The 18,004-nt window shown below is 63.8% G+C and overlaps 2 protein-coding genes across 9 annotated transcripts in view; one reads left to right on the top strand and one right to left on the bottom strand.

Annotated features, from left to right (window-relative positions):
• Window positions 1–1,962, top strand: part of FRAS1 (Fraser extracellular matrix complex subunit 1) — a 184,378-nt gene extending 182,416 nt beyond the window's left edge. For both annotated transcript variants that reach the window (XM_068941185.1, XM_068941184.1), the window contains one exon: window positions 12–1,962. In XM_068941185.1, the coding sequence (XP_068797286.1) occupies window positions 12–596 (585 nt within the window). In that variant the 3' untranslated portion in view covers window positions 597–1,962. The remainder of the gene's footprint in view (window positions 1–11) is intronic.
• Window positions 1,045–17,957, bottom strand: LOC104152112 (maestro heat-like repeat-containing protein family member 2B). Of its 7 annotated transcripts, XM_068941190.1 has the most exons (22): window positions 17,428–17,926; window positions 16,756–16,845; window positions 14,700–14,859; window positions 14,349–14,460; window positions 14,042–14,186; window positions 13,771–13,823; window positions 12,813–13,319; window positions 11,278–12,095; window positions 10,856–10,926; window positions 10,528–10,669; window positions 10,304–10,399; window positions 9,729–9,833; window positions 9,413–9,536; window positions 9,068–9,177; window positions 8,664–8,819; window positions 8,392–8,546; window positions 7,974–8,136; window positions 7,523–7,689; window positions 7,178–7,315; window positions 6,237–6,383; window positions 5,735–5,950; window positions 2,593–3,721 (listed from the first exon to the last, which is right to left on the bottom strand). In XM_068941190.1, the coding sequence occupies exons 11-20, from the start codon at window positions 10,358–10,360 to the stop codon at window positions 6,380–6,382; spliced, it is 1,179 nt and encodes a 392-aa protein (XP_068797291.1). In that variant the 5' UTR covers window positions 10,361–10,399; window positions 10,528–10,669; window positions 10,856–10,926; window positions 11,278–12,095; window positions 12,813–13,319; window positions 13,771–13,823; window positions 14,042–14,186; window positions 14,349–14,460; window positions 14,700–14,859; window positions 16,756–16,845; window positions 17,428–17,926; the 3' UTR covers window positions 2,593–3,721; window positions 5,735–5,950; window positions 6,237–6,379. The 7 variants fall into 7 exon arrangements, with proteins under 7 accessions (XP_068797292.1, XP_068797291.1, XP_068797293.1 ...); XM_068941191.1 differs by lacking the exons at window positions 2,593–3,721; window positions 5,735–5,950 and adding an exon at window positions 1,045–1,158; XM_068941192.1 differs by lacking the exons at window positions 14,042–14,186; window positions 14,349–14,460; window positions 14,700–14,859; window positions 16,756–16,845; window positions 17,428–17,926 and having other exon boundaries at window positions 13,771–13,935.
• Between the last annotated feature and the right edge of the window lie 47 nt (window positions 17,958–18,004).

Raw genomic sequence — 18,004 nt, 5'->3', positions numbered from 1 at the left:
CTTTCTTCAAGGTGGAAGCTGGGCATCAGTGGTACCTTCAAGTCATCTACATAATTGGCCCAGAGAGTATTGCGGGGCCTCGTGTTCAGCGATCTCTCACTCACCAGTTGAAACGTGGCCGCAGGGCCTTGGTCGACAGCGATGGGAGGCTGATGCTGGATGACTCCTTGGTCTATGACAACGAAGGCGAGCAGATCAAGAACGGCACCAACATGAAATCGCTGATCTTGGAGATGGAAGAAGCAGCTGTTGCGGCCTCCTTATTGCAGACGGGCACTTCTCTCGGGAGTGCGTTCGCTGCTGTCATGCTGCTGCTGCTGGTGCTTTTGGGAGTTTGCTTCATCACCAGGAAGTGTCGAAAGCTGCAGAGGAAGAAGGAGGCTGCCAGAGCCATCGTGGAGGAGCATGTCCTGAACACCAAGGTGGAGCTGCCCAAGGGAGCGGAGAAGGCTCCGAACAGCCAATACTGCACTGTGAGGAACATTAATATCCTGAGGGAAAGTGCGGGTGCCTCAAAGGTGAAAGGTGGGAAGGTGAAGCAGGTGAACTTAGAAGTCCAAGTCCACAGCAATCTGCCCGATGGTACAGAAGTTTAATGAGGTGCACACTTTTGTTTTGCAAAAGCTTTTTATAAATCAAAAAAAAAAAAAAGAGGAGGAGAAAAGACAATAAGAATTATGCTGGCCTTTTTATAGCCTTCTGCAAAGAAGGAATGGCTCTAGCTTTGAGTGATGAACAGCAGTGCATGATCTCATACCTCTGCTCGGGACTGAGCTCCCTCATTGCACACAGCTGTTGGAGCCAGGCAGGGCAGACGATGCTGAATTCTCCGTGTGCATCTCTACCACGCTCCTTTACTTCATGCTTTGCCGCTTCCATGACTGTGTCCCTGGGAGCCAAACACCTCCCTCGGGAGCAGGGCAGCTCGGGCAGAGCGGGTTCGTGCCGCTCACTGCGTGTGTTCCGGTGGGAGCGATGCTGCAGCCTCGCGTCAGGCTCAGTGCTGTTGCTCGGGGCCTGACGGACGCAGGAGGTCGACCTGCTGGTTCTCGGGCTGGGCCGTTTCCCTGGTTTTGCTGCTCCCCTCCCTGCCTTGGGAGAGAGTTTGTGCAGGGCCCGTCTGGGAGTCAGTGCTGGCATCTGAGCAGGGGTGAAACGCTGCAGAGAAAATAATCCCCTGTGCAAGGGAGGCCGAGGGCTGCCGCGGGGCGTCATTTAGCCCTGCTGGGAGGAGGCTCCAAGAGGAAACTTGCTGCAGCCCCGTGGCGCTGCCCCTGGCTCCTGGCCCCACCACAGAGCCGTTCCTGTCCTGGGGGGCTCTGAGCACGGCAGCATCCCTGGGCTCCCAGGCACAGTGGGCTCGCGTTGCTCTGCTCCGTCCCCTGCACGGAGAGACGGCTCCGTGTCCTCCAGGAGAGCAGCTGGGGCTCGTGGCCCTCAGCATGGCGGAGGGGATCACTGTCCCACCTCCGAGAGCCGAAAGCCAGAATGAAAACCAGCTCATCCTTGCTGAAGGTGCAGGGCGAGTTGGGATGGTTTTCTTTTCCTGCGCGGAGGGAAACGATGCAGGACAGCAGCAAGCCTGGCACTCAGGAATTCGAGTTTGCTCCCGGGGTGCCCGGGCCGCTGGAGGGGCTAGGAGCCCCACAACGGGCACTGTTCTGCGGTGGCTCGTGCGGGCATATGACACGTCTCGGCATCGCAGCTCCAGGCCCTGCCAGCATCAGTGTCACGCCTGGCCTCGCTGCAGAGCGCAAAGGGACTGTTCGTGTCACGTGTGACTGGGGTGTCCTTGCCCTGCGGGTCCCTATCTGTGTTTTTCCTGATGTGACACATCACGGATTCGTCCCCTTTGGGCTCCTTTTCTGGTAGCTCAGGAACTGGTGCTACTTTTACATGCCTAACTTCAAAAACCAGAAAACAGCTGTGAAGGATTTGTTAATGTCCCTTATATTTGATACATGCACTTGGCTCTGGGTTTTTAATCTCCCTTTCTTCTTTCATTGACGCACTGCTAATGGGCTGCTGCAGCCGGTCCCTGGGGCTGACAGGGTGGCTTGAGGGACGCCTGTGCCGAGGACCAGGGGCGGGTGCCCGTTTGCATCGACGGTGCCCCGGGCTGGGGCTGCTCCTCGGTCTGGGGGCTCTCGGGGGGCTCTGCCCATGTTATGGCTTGCAAACAAATACAGCGCGTTCAGAGCACTGTGTTTCCTGCGCGTTGCTTGGGCCGGGGCAGCATGTTGTACTGCTAACAGCGCTCTGCTCTCAGGAGCATAACGGCAGCCTGGCTGCGCCGTCGCCGTGTGCCGCACTGCTCTGCGCCGCGCCCGGGGCGGGGGGCTGCGGGGCCCTGCTGAGGCCTGACACGCTCGCCGTGGGCGGCTGCAACGCCTCCGCCCCCCGCGCGGGCCGGGCCGCTTCCGCCCGGCAGCTCGGAGCTGCACACGGCGCCGGCCGCTGCCCCGCCGGGGGCACCTGCCCGGGCCTCGCCGCGGCCGCCAGGCGGCGCTGCCGGCGCTCAGGGGCGGCAGGTGGGCGGCGGCCCCGGGCGGGGCGGGACCGGAAGCGAAACCGGAACCGGCGGGGCGGGAAGAGGCGGCAGCAGGAACCGAAGCAGGGGGAGTAGCAGGTACCAGAGGGAGCTGAGGACACCGGAGGGGGGGCGAGAGGCCTGACCCCGACCCGGGCTTTCGGAACCCGCGGAGAGCTGTGGCTGCCCTGAGCGCCGGGCCGGGCGAGCCGCAAAGGGCGGGGCTGGGCCGGGTCCCCTCTGCTGCCCCCCTGCCACGGGCGGGGCAGCCCCGGACCTCCGGGACCCTCCCGGGCTGGCGGCAGCGGGGTCGGGACGGACGGACGGACGGAGCCGAGCGGGCGCCGCCGGAGCCGGCTCGGCGCGGGCCGGAGCGGGGGGAGCGGTCACCGCAGGGAGACCCGCGCGCTCAGATACCGGCCGGCCCCGAGCATCGGGCCGAGTTGGCCGGGGAGCGAGCGGGGGCGGACGCGGTGGCTCAGGGGCGTTGGCAGGGGGAAGCGCGGGGGACGCCGCGGCGGCGGGAGCCGGCCGGAGCGCTCCGCGGGACGAGGAGCCCCCGCAGGGCGCCCTGAGCCGCAGTCAGAGCCCGAGATCAGCCCCGAGCGCCGCCTGCTCGCTGCGCGGGGGTCGCCCGTACACACCTCAGGCGGCGCCGCCCGGCGCTCCTCGCCCAGCGGGGCCGGGCACTCTGCCGCTCCGCTCTCGCCTCGCTGGGGAAAGCGCCGGGGAGCCCCCGCTCAGGCGCCGAGGCAATAAGCGCTCGACGCGGCCCGCGGCGCGCCCTGCGCTCGTGGACCTGTCCCCGCGGGGAGCCCGGGCGCTGCCCCCGCCGCACCCTCACAGCGCTGCAGCGCTGCGGGCCAACGAGCGCCTGGACAGGGAATCCCTGTGGACTAAGTAGCCGATACGGAGTCAAGGACCGTCAGCTGCTTGGGTAACCACGACCGGAAGGGCACGGGGCCATGAATCAATCCCTGTCACGGCTGGGAGAGCGATGTCCGCCTTTCCCAGGGGACCAGGACTGAACCGGGAGCGTCTGTACAGGGGAGCCGTGCTGACCGCTGCGCTGCTGCGCACGCAATAACGCTGCCCCGTTTGCTACGTGCGGTGACCCAGCGGTGACTAAGGAGCTGCTGTGCGCGGACTCGGTGCTGCCCCATTACTTCATAGTGATCCCGCATCTGTCCGCTAAGAGGTTAATAAACACCGAGAGCGTTGGCTGGAGGGTGAATAAAGGCTGGACTTGGCCCACGGGGTCTTCTGGTGTTTCCCCCCAAAAAACCGCTTTTGCGCCAGAAACTCTCTCAGACAGGAGGTTCGGCCTGGTGCATGCCGGCCTCCCTGCCCTCGGGGCGCTGGTGGACAGACCCCCTCCCCCCCCTCTCCCGGGGAGGGTCCGTGCACCCTGCCCCCCCCCACCCCTCTGCCTCCCCCCCACCCCAAAGGGGCCCCTCAGTCTCTGCTTTGGGGCTGGAAACAGCCGAACTCGCCTCTGTTTCCAAGTCCCCAAAACACAAGACTGACTTAGTCTCTGAGCTCAGAAACGCAGGACTTGGTCTCTGTTTCCAAGCACAAAAACAGCTCACTAAGCCTCCGTTCTTGACCCCAAAAACGCAGGACTTTTACTCCCAGTTTGTGAGCTCAGAAACACAGGACTTGGCCTCTCTCTCTTGAGTAACAAAAGCAGCCCCCTGAGCCTCCCTCTCTGGCCCTCCCAAACAGAGGGCTTGGCCTCTGCTTCTGAGCTCACAAACCCAGGACTGAGCTGGTTGGGGGGGGCAGGGGGAGGGTGTGCTGAACACAGACATTGACAAGGGCTCTGCTCTTGACCCAAAAAACGCAGCCCTCGGTCTCTGAGTGCAAAAAAAAAGCAGGACTTTAAGGCTCTGTTTCCAACCCCCAAAACAGCCCTCAAAGCCTGTTTCTGACCCCCCCCCCGCCAAAAGCACAGGCCTTCACCCCTGCTTCTGCGCTCAGAAACACAGGACTTGGCGAGCTGTTTTTTGTGCTTGAAAACAGAGACTAAGCCTCCATTTAGTGGTGCAGAGTCTAGCTGGAGGCCTGTAGCTAGCGGTGTCCCCCAGGGGTCAGTGCGGGGTCCACTCTTGTTCAATATATTCATCAGTGACCTGGAGGAAGGGACAGAGTGCACCCTCAGCAAGTTTGCTGATGAGAGTACACTGGGGGGAGTGGCTGACACACCAGAAGACTGTGCTGGCATTCAGAGGGAGCTGGACAGGCTGGAGAGCTGGGCGGAGAGGAACCTCTGAAGGTCAACAAAGGAAAGTGCAGGGTCCTGCACCTGGGGAGGAATAACGCCCTGCACCAGTACAGGCTGGGGGTTGACCTGCTGGCAAGCAGCTCTGCAGAGAAGGACCTGGTTAAGCATGAGGCAGCAATGTGCCCTTATGGCCAAAAAAAAAAAAAAAAAAAAAAGCCAATGGGATCCTGGGGTGCATTAGGCAGAGTGTTGCCAGCAGGTGGAGGGAGGTGATCCTGCCCCTCTGCTCAGCCCTGCTGAGGCCTCCCCTGGAGTCCTGTGTCCAGTTCTGGGCTCCCCAGTACAAGTATATGGCACTACTGCAGAGAGTGTAGTGGAGGGCTAATGAAGAGGATGAGGGGACTGGAGCATCTCTCCTATGAAGAAAGGCTGAGCGACCTGGGCCTATTCAGTCTGTCTGGAGAAGAGAAGACTGAGAGGTGATCTAATCAATGTGTACAAGTATCTGGGGGGGGGGTGGGGGTGTCAAGAGGATGAGGCCAGACTCTTCTCTGTAGTGCTCAGTGACAGGACAAGCGGCAACGGGCAGAAACTGAAGCACAGGAAGTTCCATCTAAACCTGAGGAAAAACTTCTTTCCTGGGAGGGTGACAGAGCACTGGAAGAGGTTGCCCGGAGAGGTTGTGGAGTCTCCTTCTCCAGAGATATTCAGAAGCTGTCTAGACACAGTCCTGGACAATGTGCTCTAGAGGACCCTGCTTGAGCCGGGGGGGGGGGGGGGGGTTGGGCTAAATGATCTCCAGAGGTCCCTTCCAACCTCAACCATTTTTGTGATTCTGTGATTCTTGACACCCCCCCCCCCCAAAAAACAGAACTTTTGGCCTCTGTTTCCAGCCACAGAAACAGCCACTGAGCCTCCAGCTGTCGCCCCAAAACCAGGCCTCTCTTCTGGCCCCTCCCCAAAACCCAGCACGCGTTCACCTGCTCTTGTGCTTGACAGCAGGCCCCAAGCTGCCACTTCCAGCCCCCAAAACACAGGCGGGGCTGCTGGTTCGGGCTCCGGGGAGGGAGATTAAGACAGAGTCACTGCTCTCAGGCAAGGAGCCCCAGCAGGCTCTCGGCAGTCACCTCTGTGCTGGCCGCATCCTCCAGGCCCCTGCGCAGCACCTCCACCACGGCTGCCCTGTGCCTCTCCAGCTGTGGAGCAACGGCACACCGGCTGCTCACTAGTCCTGCCTCTTGCCGCTGCTCTCCGCTGTGGCAGCACCGAGGGCTGCGCTTGCTAGAGCGAGCCCAAACCAAGCCCAGCCCGCGGAGCCCCTCTTTGCACCCGCTTTCCCCTCCGCCACCCTGCGGGCGCCAGAGCAAGGAGCACGGCCCCAGCACAGCCCCACAGCCGCCTCGGCTCCTCCAGCCCTGCGCACCTCTCCCCCGGCAGCGCTTGCTTTGGGCTGCGCTCTGAGCACAGCAAAGGCCATCTCACCTTCGCGGGCACTCCACTAGCCACGTTGCCCATGCCTCTCACAGCCATTTTCTGCACGGCGCTGATGGGGTCGCGCGATCTTTCTACCAAGGCCACCAAGAGGGGCTTCAGAAGCTCGCTCGCCTCCACCACTTGGTCCTTCATCAGCTGCAATAAAGCCACAGGGCCGCTAGCATCGGGCCGCCATTCCCGCCAGGCCAGACGCAGCAATAGCCGCGTCCCCGGGCTCCAGAGGCAGGAAGCCCCATGGCCCCCGACGGACTCCCCCGCGGCTGGGGGCTTCCCTCTGTGCTGGCCCGGCTGCTGCTGCGGCTGTGGGGCTGGACAGCCACCGAGAGCAGCTGCGTGGTACCGGGGGAGGCCTCGCGCACGGCCCGCACGGGGCAACCTCTCCCAGTAGGAATCTGCAGTCAGGCCCAGGGCCCGCAGGAGCTCTGCCATGGCCGACTGAGCTCAGGAGCTCGTCCCGGCCGGGCTCGGCGGCGCCCAACAAAGACCCTCCGCTCCCCAGAGGCTTCCTACCAAGCAGGAGCCCCGCGAGTGGCTCCCGCGACGCTTGCTGCTGCCCTCTGCCCCCAGAAAGGGACGCCCTGAGCAGCTGTTTCATAGGGAACCCCTCCGAGCCCTCCCTGCCCCACCTGCTGCCTCACGTCAGCAAAGAAAGCCGTGGCCGTGAGCCGCAGGCATGCCGAGGGCGAACCCAGCCACGGGAAGAGGCTCTCCACCAGGCACTGCGGGACGAGCTCTGCGCGGAGCAGCACGCGGCACACAAAGCACCCACAGGCTCGGGACATGCCGTCCCGCAGGGCGGCCACAGGCCCCGACCCCCAAATTCACCCACCCCGACAGACGCTGCCCTGCACCTCGGCAGAGCTCCCGGCAGCCCTTTCCCCCACGCACAGCCCCTGCGGCAAGGCAGGGCACATCGCGGGCGCTCTCACCTCGCCAGGAGACACACACCGACCATGTGAGCCCAGGGCTCAGCCAGCGACGCCCACGCTCCCTGCTTCCGGAGCAGCCGCAGCCAGCGCTCTTCCAAGCACCTCGCCAGCACCAGCTCTAAGGCCTCCACAAAAAGTCTGGTGAAAAAAAAACAGAGAAATCGCCAGTCGCAGAGCTTGGGGGAAGTTTTCTCTTTAGCAGAGCTCAAACAGCCCCGCTGCTTTGGGAGGTCTGCCTTCGCTCAGCCTAAACTCTGCCGGGGCAGAGGCAAAGCACCCCTGAAACGACCCTCTGCCCTCTTCAAGGCTCAAGCTAACAGCAAAGCGGCCCCTGCTGCTCCTCACCTGCCCGGCGGGTCGTCGCTCCCCTGCTCCCTGACGGACAGCGCCATCTCCTCCCCCAGCGTCTCGCTGACCTGCCCCAGCAGGCAGGGAAGCAGCGAGGGAAGCAGGCGCTGGACCAGCGTCTCGCTCAGCAGGACCGACACCACCTCGGAGAGGGCGCAGGTGATCTACAGAGAAAGTCAACCAAGAACCACCTGGTGAAGCAAGGCCTTCTCCCTCCATCCACCTCCCCCTGCCAGCCTGGGCAGCTTTTACTCTCTTCAATTCTCACATGAGCAGCACGGGAGCAGCAAACTGTCCAGCTCTACGCACCGCCAACGCTGCCGCCGCCCCGGCACAGCACCCCACGAGGCTCCACACACGCTCGCAACGGGCACGAAACTCCCTCGCGCCGAAGCACGAGTTGGAAAGCAGACGCAAAGCACACAAACGCCTCTGCCGCTGACCGTACCGTGCGAGGCTCCAGGGCCGCCTGGCTGCTGCCCAGCTCCCAAGCGCAGCAGTCGCTCCCACAGCGGCTCTCTCCAGCTGCCCTTAACTTTTCAGTTAAGCGCACGAGGATGGGGCACCCCAGGGCGCTTCTCCCCAGGCTCCTCCACAGCTCCACCGTGTCGCTGCAAGGGAACAGATGCTCCCCGTGAGCCCACAGCCTCGGGCACCTGCAACGCCCTCACAAGAGGCCAAACACTCTCCTTGTCTGCAACGGGGCTGCCGCTGCCCAGACAGGTCGGCGCAGGGACACGAGCCCACGAGCCTGCAGCGCTCAGCCTTTCCCGGGGGAAACCGCCTGCTCCCTACCGGGACCCACAGGCAGGCAGAGGCGCCCTGGGGCTGGCTCTGGCTGCAGAGGGAAGGGTGAGGGCACAGACCTGTCCGTGGGCAGGCGCTGCTGCAGGAGGCTGTCCAGCACCGGCTCTTGGTGAGAGCGAGCCAGGAGCAACATCGCCCGCAGCACAAACCCCCTGGGGGTGCTCTGCCGGCTGCTCCGCAGGCAGGTGTAAAGGGTGGTCACAATTTCAGGCACCTGAAAGCAGGAAGGTGAGAAAGAACGGCTCGGTGCAGCTCGGCCCCGTCCTTCTTCAGGCCCAACGGCCAACAACAGAGAACAGCCAGAGGCAAATGGAAAAAACACCTCTCTCACCTCCTCCTTGAGTATTTGCTCTCTGCACTCCCCCAGAAACGTCAGCATCCACCGCCCAGCGGCCTGTGCACACATGGGCCTGGCGCACAGCAAGCTCTCTGCGACGGCGCTCATGAAGTCTGTGGCCTGGCCTCGGGGGAAATATTTGCAGATAATCTGGGGAGAAATCAGAACCACAAGAGACCATGTCACCGGCTGCTCAGATGCAAAACTCACGTCCTGATACCAGCACTCTCACGCATGCACACACACAGACAGGACAGACATGTCTCCTGCCTCCTGCTCGCGCCACACGTCCCCCTGCGACAGCTCGCTTGGGCAACGGCCCGAGGCCCTGGAGGGCACAGGGAGACGGGCAGGAGCCCGGCACCGGGCCCCCAACCCACTTTTTGGGGACCAGTTACCTCCGCGATGTTGACGGAGGTCGCCAGCAGAGACTCGGCGGCATCAGTGTTCAGCTTCTCACACAGGTGCCCGATCTCTTCGGTTGCCACTTCCGTGGTCTCAGCTGGAGCTAGGAGGAAGGGGAGGCACGTTCGTGGGGAGCGACCCTCCAGCCTCGCATGCGGATAAAGGAGGACCTGAGGGAGGGTGACGAAGGCTGCGGCGAAGCCAAGGACCCCTGAACGTGCGCAGCGGGCTCGCTAGCCAGGCGAGGGGCCGGCTGCGGAGGGGGATGGACTCTGGCACCAGTGACGACATCCTGCCCTCAGACAGCAGCGGCGGACACCCTGGCCCGCTCTCCTCACCTCCTATTTGGAGCAGGCGGCCCAGGTAGGTCGTTGCCCGCTGGCAGGACGCGGCTGGCACGTCGCTTGTCAGAGGCCCCAGCAGTCCCACCAGGCAGCCGAACTGCTTGCAGGCACGGCCTCGCTGCAGGAGAAAGAGGCAGGCAAAAAGGTCACCGGCAGCCCCTGCAGCCACTCGCCCTCCCCTGGCCCTGGGGACGAGGGGCCGCCCCGCAGCCCCGGGAGACCCAAAACCCGGCGCTCGCCCGGGCAGGGCTCCCTGCCGGGGCTGCAGCCAGCAGGAAGGGGACCGGGGAACGGGGGGGTCCCTGCTCACCCTGTGCTCGCGTCCCTCTTTGTGAGCACCCAGCAGCTGGATGCACACCTGCAGGGCCCTCTCCTGCTCGCACGTGTGGGCTGAGGCGAGCCAGCGCCGCAGCACCTGGGCACGGGCAGCCCTGTCTCACCACGGGCATCTTTCCACCCGATGCCCCTCGCCAGCCCCCTCCCTTCCAGCCCTGCCGCCTCCACGGCCCCGGTCTCTCCGGGCGCCCTGGCCCTGGGCGAGGAGCCCTTCCCCACGGGCACCTCCCCGCTCCGGGCAGCTTTGACTTGTGCAGCGCCCCTCGCTCCCAGCTGTGCTGGGGAGAAGCTCGGGCTCATCTAGGCAGCTCTGCAGGACACTGTGAGCAGCCTGCAAGTGAGCTGCTGCTGCCGATGGGAAAAGCTTGGAGGCCAAATTAGGCCAAGGGCACCTGAAACTAGGACCATTTCCCTCCCTGCCAATTCGGGGTGTTGCACCTAGTCGCAGGGAAGCTCCCCTCCTTGGACCAGCCCCGCGCGCGAGATCCCCACAGCTCTGCCCCGCGCTGCCAGCGGCGACACTTTCCCCACCGCCCCAGGGACACTCACCTGCACCATGTCCTCGAAGCAGGCAGGGCCTGGCTCTGCCTGGAGAAGGGCTGCCATGAGCTGGCCCAGCGCTCACAGGGACAGCATGTGCACACCCTGGCACCAGAAAGGGGGACTGAGGCCAGGCACCCCGCGCAGACACCGGTGCAGCCAGCGGCTGCCAGGGCCAGGGCGCCCGCAGCTGGGCCCCCACCCAGGGGCGGCTGAGAAGGGCCGGTGGGTACCGGTGCGCGTGGAGCAGCCGCCACCGCCGCCATCTCCCTTTCCTCTTCCACCTGCTCCGGGCGACCAAGGCACACGACGCCCTGACAGCACTGAGCCAGGAGGCTGCGGTTTTCCTCCCTGCTCAGACGGGGCTGCAGCTTGCTGCCAGCGGAAAAACGGCAGAGAAAACAGAGGGGGCTTCCTAGCGCTCTCCAGAGCGAGCCACGGGACGACTGACTGCCTGCGTCCCCATCGGCAGCCCCAAATCCAGCGCCCGCAGCCCCAGCCACACCAGCCGGCTGGGCTGGGACACGCAGCGACTCCTGCAGCCCCGGGGACAGACCCTACCTCAACTGCTCGATGGCCACCATGGCCTGGGGGCGCACCGGGGACTCCTGCGGCTCCTCCCGAATCACCTCCTGCAAGTCACAGGGAGACACGCGCAAAGTGGGCAGCGGGCAGGGGTGCAGGAGAGCCCTCCTGCCTGCCTCAGCCATGGCCTCTTCTGCCAGAGCCCGCAGGCACCGGCCCCGCCACCCCCACCGCTCCCACAAAGGTCCCGCAGGACAAGGCGGCAGCTCCCCAGCGCCCAGACGCACCGCACTGCCCCGCCATGGCCCCGAGTGCCAGCACCCAAGCGCTCTGCTGCCTGGGGACGCGGATCAGGGAGCTCGCGCGCTGCCCCAGGAGAGCATCACACCTCTGGCAAACCTGCCCCACAGCAGAGCCCAAAGCTCCCCTGCGCGACAGCACTGGCTCCGGGCACTCACCAGCAGGGTCTGCAGCAGCTCCTGCTTGCAGCAGAGCTCCAACTTGGGGCAGGTGCCCACAGCCCCGATGGCGAGGCTGATCTCAGTGACGCTCTGCGCCAGGGAGAGCTTCAGCTGTGCGTCCTGACCCCAGGGAGGAAAACACGCTCTGAGCTCCACGAAGGGCCGAGGGCGGAAAGAGCCGTGCAGCTGGGGGGAATCTGCTGCCAAGCACGGTGCGGGCAGGAGGCTGCGCCCACCAGGAGCCCAGCAGACCCCAGCTCGGCACCTGCGGCCTAGGAAGGGAATCTCCTCTCCCCTCCTGGGAAGGAGCCTCCCACAGGCAGAGAAGTGCCTGCCTCAGCTGCCGGCCGCAAAGACCCGCGGACCCCGGCCCAGGGGAGCAGGGTGAGCAGTGCTGGCATGACCTCTTTGCCCAGAGAGGTGGTGGAGTCTCCTTCGCTGGAGATATTCAAAAGCCGTCTGGATGTGATCCTGGGCAATATGCTCTAGGTGACCCTGCTTGAACAGGGAGGTTGGACTAGATGATCTCCAGAGGTCCCTTCCAACCTAAACGATTCTGTGATTCTGTGATTCTGTGATGACCACCGTGGGAAGGGCGAGGAGAGGCTGGAGCTGGCAGCACCCGGCCAGCTCTGCCCTGCGCCCCCAGCATCCACCTGGCAGCCCTCTCGGTAGAGCCGCAGGACGTTCCCCACAACGTCTCTCTCGACGCGGGCCAGCAGCTGCTCCCTGGGGGCACTCAGCACCATCCGGCTGTACATCACCATGAGGGCAGCGCGAGCAGCCCGGGTCCTCGCTGTGTCGCTCTGCTGGGGCTTCGCCGGAGAAGCACCGACACGTCAGCCCACGGCCCCGCTGAGCCCGGGGCTCCATGCGCTCCCCAGGCCGGAGCTGCCCCGCACCCGGCTGGCGGCTCAGCTCCCCGCTCACCTCCCGGCTGCTCCCCATGGCGCTGCTCAAGCTCCCGCGGGCTCAGGATCGGGGGCCGGCACCCACCCCGCAGCCAGCACGTTCGCACGGGCACGGGCAAAGGGCAGAGCCTCCCTCGCCCCCAGCCCTGGGGCTTCACCACTCGGCGGCGGGCAAGCCAGCACTGCAGCTGCCCCAGCTGGGGAGCTCCGACCCACCAGGCACCAACCCCCTCCTGCCCAAAAACACCCCACCAGCCCCAGCACCGCGACGTCCCCTTTCAAGCCACAGGGCTCAGGCAGCTCTCACCAGAGGCGCAAACGCAACGCAGCAGCCAGGACGAGGCTGCCGCTGGGGCAGAAGGGAAAAGCGGCCAGAAGGAAAAGGAGGAAAGGCCAGAAGGAAAGCAGACGATGACACCCCCGAACCTTTACCTTCTGCTGCTGGAAAGTCTCTGTGAACTCCTCGACCGAGGACAAGGCCAGCTGGAAGAGGCTCTCGGCACAGTGGGACACAACAGAAGTTGCGCCCAGCCCTGGCCAGCTCCACCGGCTGGGCAGCACCTTTCCCCCAGGACACGCAGGGGATGTTCGGCAAAGCAGGCCGACATGAGGAAACCTCACCTGCACCTCCGATAGCTCCAGGTACTTTGTTTCTTTCAGGTGTTTCACTAGCTGCTCTTCCACATGGCTGACGCACCAACAAGCTGCCAGGGCCGTGCCGACGGCCCTGTACAGGAACCGCTGCAAGAGAAGAGGCCGAGCCCCAGCAAGAAGAGGGCCAGGCCATGGCGCACCCCACCGTGCCGGGACCCACCAAGGTGCCCACGGCGCCAGCCCCAACAGCAGCCGGCGGCCAGCCAGCCCCACCGCCAGCTCAGCATGGAGTGGAGCACCTTTTGGGGGAAAGAGAGCGGGCAGCAGGGAGAGCAGCCCACCCTCGACCCAGCCTGAGCGTCCTGGGGCTCTGCCGCTGCAGCCCTCAGAGCACGCAGCGGCAGTGGCGCTGCGCAGGGAACAAACCTTCTCCCAGGACAGGCGGGGAGAGCTGCCCAGCTGCCGGCTCAGCTCCCGGCTCAGGCCCACAGTCCAGGCCTCGCTCTCAACCAGCTCTGGCGACGTCCGCAGGAACTAGGGCCAAGCGGGAGATGAAGCAAACGCTCCCCTGCCCTTTGCCAGGGCCTTTTGCACATCCCAGTGGCCCCAGAGACTGCCGGGGCAGAGCTCTCCCCGACAGCCCAACTCCCCACCCGCCCCTCTTGCAACCCGCCTCTTGCTCTTCCCCGAACACGCCACTCGAGACCCCTGGGCTCGGCACACGCCAGAAGCAGGCGGTGCCACTGCACAGGGCTGATCCAGAGGCCTCTGCCCCGACCTTCGGCTGCATTCGTGCTCAGCTGTGCCCCACGGGGTGAGAGCAGCTCCCCTGAGCGCGCAGCACTCACAGCCGGGGCAGGCGCAGGCTGCTCGGGAAGAGCCCGTGCCGCTCGGTGCCCAAACAGGGAGCCCCCAGGTTCCTCCCAGCACTTTTCCTGTCTCCTCGTTTCCCCATCCACCTGCGGCCCCCACGCGGACACCGCACCTTAAGCAGAAGGCTCTCCCACTCGGCCACGTCCAGGGAGCTCGTGGTTGTTCCTGCCAAGCCAGAGGAAGCAGAAGCCCTCGCTGCCATCCTAGCGAGCACCTCAGGAGAGCCCAGGCGTCTCCTGTGTGGTCCGACGCCCCAAAGCCTCAGGCCGTCGGGCTGACAAGCGCCGCCAGACCCGGCACTGTTCCCCTCCGCCAGGCTGGTGAGCCCAAGGCCTTTTCCCACCCCCTCTGCCCCCAGCCTCTCCCTCCCACTGGCGCTTTACCTGCCAGGTGCCGCAGCAGCAGGGGGATCTCTGCAGCCCACCTCGCCCCCATGGCTCCAGGCATCATGCCGCGGAGCACCTGCAGCAGCGGTAGGGCCACGGCTGCACGGCCACCGCCTGCATGCGGAACCACCGCTGCCACCATCTAGGCCGGGGCAGCAGAGAGACGGGCTCACGCCTGCCCAAGAGCCGCAGCTGCCCCCGCCAGCAGCGGGCAGCCGACGGCTTTGCCGGGTGCTGCCGCCCCCAGGAGGAGCAGGAGCCCTGACGGGCAGGGGAGGTTCAGGCACCCCCGACACGCTCCTACCTCCTTCCTCGGCACCATCTCTCCCCTCGCCCCAGCCACAAAAGCCCCTTCCCCAGGGCCCCGCTACTCACCAGCAAGCGAGCCAGCAGGGCCTGGGGAGCCGCCAGAGGGGCTGCAGGCAGAAAGAAAGGCTGCGTGAGACGCCCAGCCCCATCAGGCCCTGCCTGCCCCACGTCTCACGCCCCCGTGAGACGGCTGAAGGGGACCCTGGCCCTGCCGCCTCCGCACCGGCCCTGCCGGCCTCCCACAGCTGAACGGCCGCCTCCGAAGGCAGCCCCGGCATGGCAGGGACACGCACCGCCCCGCTCCCACCCAGCCTGGCACAGCGCGCCGGGACTTTCTGCTCCCCACCTTGCTCCTCACCCTCCTGGGCCTCGGGCGCTGCCTCCTCTGCCTCGCACTCTGCTTTCTCCCGTCTCTCTGCCAGGGCACGCAGGCAGCAGCAGAGTGGGACCAGCAGGCCCGTGTACTGGGCTGGCACCACGTACTGCAGCAGCCTCGGCCACAGCAGCTGCAGGCCAGAAGCAGGCCGTCGGGCACACACAGACACACACACCTCTCCCTCCCAGCTCCCGCATCGCCACCGCCTCTTTGCCACTGTCCCCCACCTTGGCCTCGGGCCTTGGCGTGGCCCCGGCCCTGCCCTTGGGCCCAGCCAGCCTTTGCCCAGCATTTCCCAGGCGCTGAGGCCCTGCTGCATGGCCTCTGCTCTGCCCGCACCTCCCCAGCTCTGCCCTCCTTTGGCTGCCGCCAGCGGGGCGGCCCCAGCTTCCCAGCTTTGCCCTTGGGCCAGTTCAAGACTCTATCAAGCTTTGAGATGTACCAGTTGATTGAGCAGCAGGTAGAAACAATGCTACAGGGGGGATCTGGGCTCTGCGCAGGGTCAGCAGAAAGCCCCCAGACCGATCGGGGTCCCACAGGACACTCCCTCGCAATCCCATGAAAGCAGCGATGTCGAAGTGCCCTTTCCGTGTGCCCGGCCCCTCCGAGTAGCTACAGGCAGCTGAGCAAAGAATCTCCAGTGTGAGGGGAGCCTAACTGCCCTCAAGTGCTGCCGGCCGCAGCTCCTAGAGCTACAGCTTGTCTCTGAGGTCTTGCTCAAGCAGACCCTGGGGACTGTGCGCCCCTCACACCGCACCGCCTTCCCCTTGCAGGAGCTCTGCAGCAGGGACAGGAGCTGTTCCCAGCACCCCAACCATGAAGTCGGCCGGCCCTGCTCTTCTGCTCCCCGCATACCCCCAACTGCAGCACAGTGTGTCTGTGTGCAGTCATGCTGCAGGTGACCAAAAAGGAGGAGCCCTGTCATCAACTGCGTTAACCCCAACGGTGTCAACGGGTCACTCCCACATGTGGTTTCGCTTGGCAGGAGAAAATAACCGTAAAGATAGTAAAGCTCAAGACAGAGACTTCCCATCATCCCTGTATTTATCTTCCACTCCAAATCAAGCCATACCAATTTTACAGACAGACACATTGCTCTCTAGGCAACTAACTTACCTACTTACCTAAAGGTATTTTGGAATATATAGAGACTTTTCCCTTCCACCAAGAAAAATTCATAAGGAGGAAAAGAAAGAAAGAAAGGAGCTCTGCATCTGATTAGACTGCAGAAGAGGAAGCACTTTTCTTCTGTGCTTCAGCTGCCATCTCTCCGGATGCTCCTGCCCATCATTTCCATAAAGCTTCACCAGCTACTGCAGAGGTAGGCTGAATGGCAACACATGAGCCTAATAGATCCCTGCCACCTGTGTCCAAACCCTGCCACTGTTGGGGACAGTCACTGGAGGGCTCAGGCCAAGGGCTGCCAACACACGTGTCCTTCCCATTCACACTGGCGCACAAGAGCTCAGAGCCTGAGAGCAGGAGCAGGGTTGGGCTGAAACACAAACCCATGGCCAGCCTGTGGGGGCCAAAGGAGGCCATCCCATTGGGGTCCCCCAGCCTTGCTGCCCTCAACAGTTGCACTTCAGACCCTGCCCAGCACAGCCCTCCCTGGTCTGTCTGCCCAGCACTGCTTACCTGTGTTGGCTGAGATGGGGGCATATTTGCTGCAGCACCATCTCCACAGCCTTGCTGTGGTGAAGAGCAAGCATGTCCCTCCTTTCACCTTGATCACTGCACCCCTTTTTCTCTCCCTAGCCTGGAGGGACTCTTCAGAAACAGACAGGTGTGCTGCTGGGTGGTGCTTGCTGCCTCTCTGTGTTCAGTGTCTTCCTCTGGGCTGTGCTCACAGGCACTTACTGCTCTTTCTCTAGCGCATTTCTGCAAAGCAGTCTCGGCAGACCAGGGCTTAGCTCCCCTCCATACTGAGGAGACAGGGCACAGCCAAAGTGCCAGGGTGTCTCCCACAGGGGTGGGGGGACAGTACGGTCTCCCTGCCCAGCCCTATGACGCAAAGCCCCCTCACCTGTTGTGTGTGCGCAGGGACTGTGTGCAGATCAGCATCAGCAGGCTACCCCAGGAGGCGGCCACCTCTTCCTCTGGTGGTCTCCGTGCACTGCAATACAGATAGATGTGTCAGAAGGGTCCCCAATTCCTCTTTCTTCTCTAAACCAAGCTGGGATCCACCCCCTTCCCATTGCTCTTGCTCCAGGGAGAGGTGGAGGGGATAGATGCCCAAGAGCTCGCCGATGTGCAGCATGGCACATGTAGTACCCCCAACAGACACTATGTAACTGACGCTGGTCAGGTGTAACTCGGGTGGCAGGGGGATATCCCTTATCTTGGCTTGGCAACAAAAAAAAAGGTTTGGAAACAGTCCTTTTGATGCTATGAGAAGCCACTGAAGCCACAGCTCTGTGTTACTGCTGTGCAGGAAGGTGGGAAGCACACCAGCGGAGCAGTGGGGCTCTCTGCTCCAAACAGGATGGGACCCCAGCATTACCAGCGAGTGGGTTGGTACCAGTGAGCAAAGTGATCCCCCCAGCACCGCTCTGTAAGTAAACCACCACAGGTTTCCTCAGACTGGGACTCCCACTTTCAGGGAGGAGACCCTGAGCAAATGGGGTGTGATACAGCAAGACCTGACCCACAGGAGCCCAGGTGGACCCTCCCAGCCTCCACAGTGCTTTGACTTAACCGTGGCTCTGCAGTGCCATTCTCATGAGGAGCTCTCAGCGCCTTGTCATTTTCTTCCAGGGAGGCCTTTGAGTTGAAGTGGGTGGTCGCTGCCTGGGCTGGGAAGACAGTCTGTCCACGGGGCACCACTGCATCCTTGGGAGAACCCAAGGCAGAGGTGCGCACCCTCCCAAGCGACCCCTTCAGCCACAACTCTGCAGAAGCTCACTGCCTCTGCCACTAACACCAGAGCTGAACAAAAACTGAAAAGCTGTCTCGCACCTCAAGATGTCAAACACAGGGCCTGGGGCACAACGAGGGGGACACTCTGCAGTCACCTGCAGGGATTGCATTTACCTTTCTTTCCAGGGCAGACAGCGTGAGCACATAGAGACACTGCACACAGCCTGATCCAAGTCCTCCCTCACCTGAGGTGCAGCAGGGCTGCGGGCCAGAGTGACAAAGGAGCAGGGAGGCAGGGGCATGTGGGGCCACCCCAACACGACGGCAGCACCTCCCGGGGGGGTGCTTGCAGACCGGGATGAGCCCCATGCGGGCCCCCCCAGCCCACGCGGGAGCCTGTCCGCTCCGGATCCCAC

Source organism: Struthio camelus, chromosome 4 (genome assembly GCF_040807025.1).
Source record: "Struthio camelus isolate bStrCam1 chromosome 4, bStrCam1.hap1, whole genome shotgun sequence".
In the NCBI taxonomy this organism is placed as follows: Eukaryota; Metazoa; Chordata; class Aves; order Struthioniformes; family Struthionidae; genus Struthio; species Struthio camelus.
The sequence above is the reverse complement of the archived record's forward strand: the minus strand, read 5'-3'. Positions and strand labels throughout refer to the sequence as shown.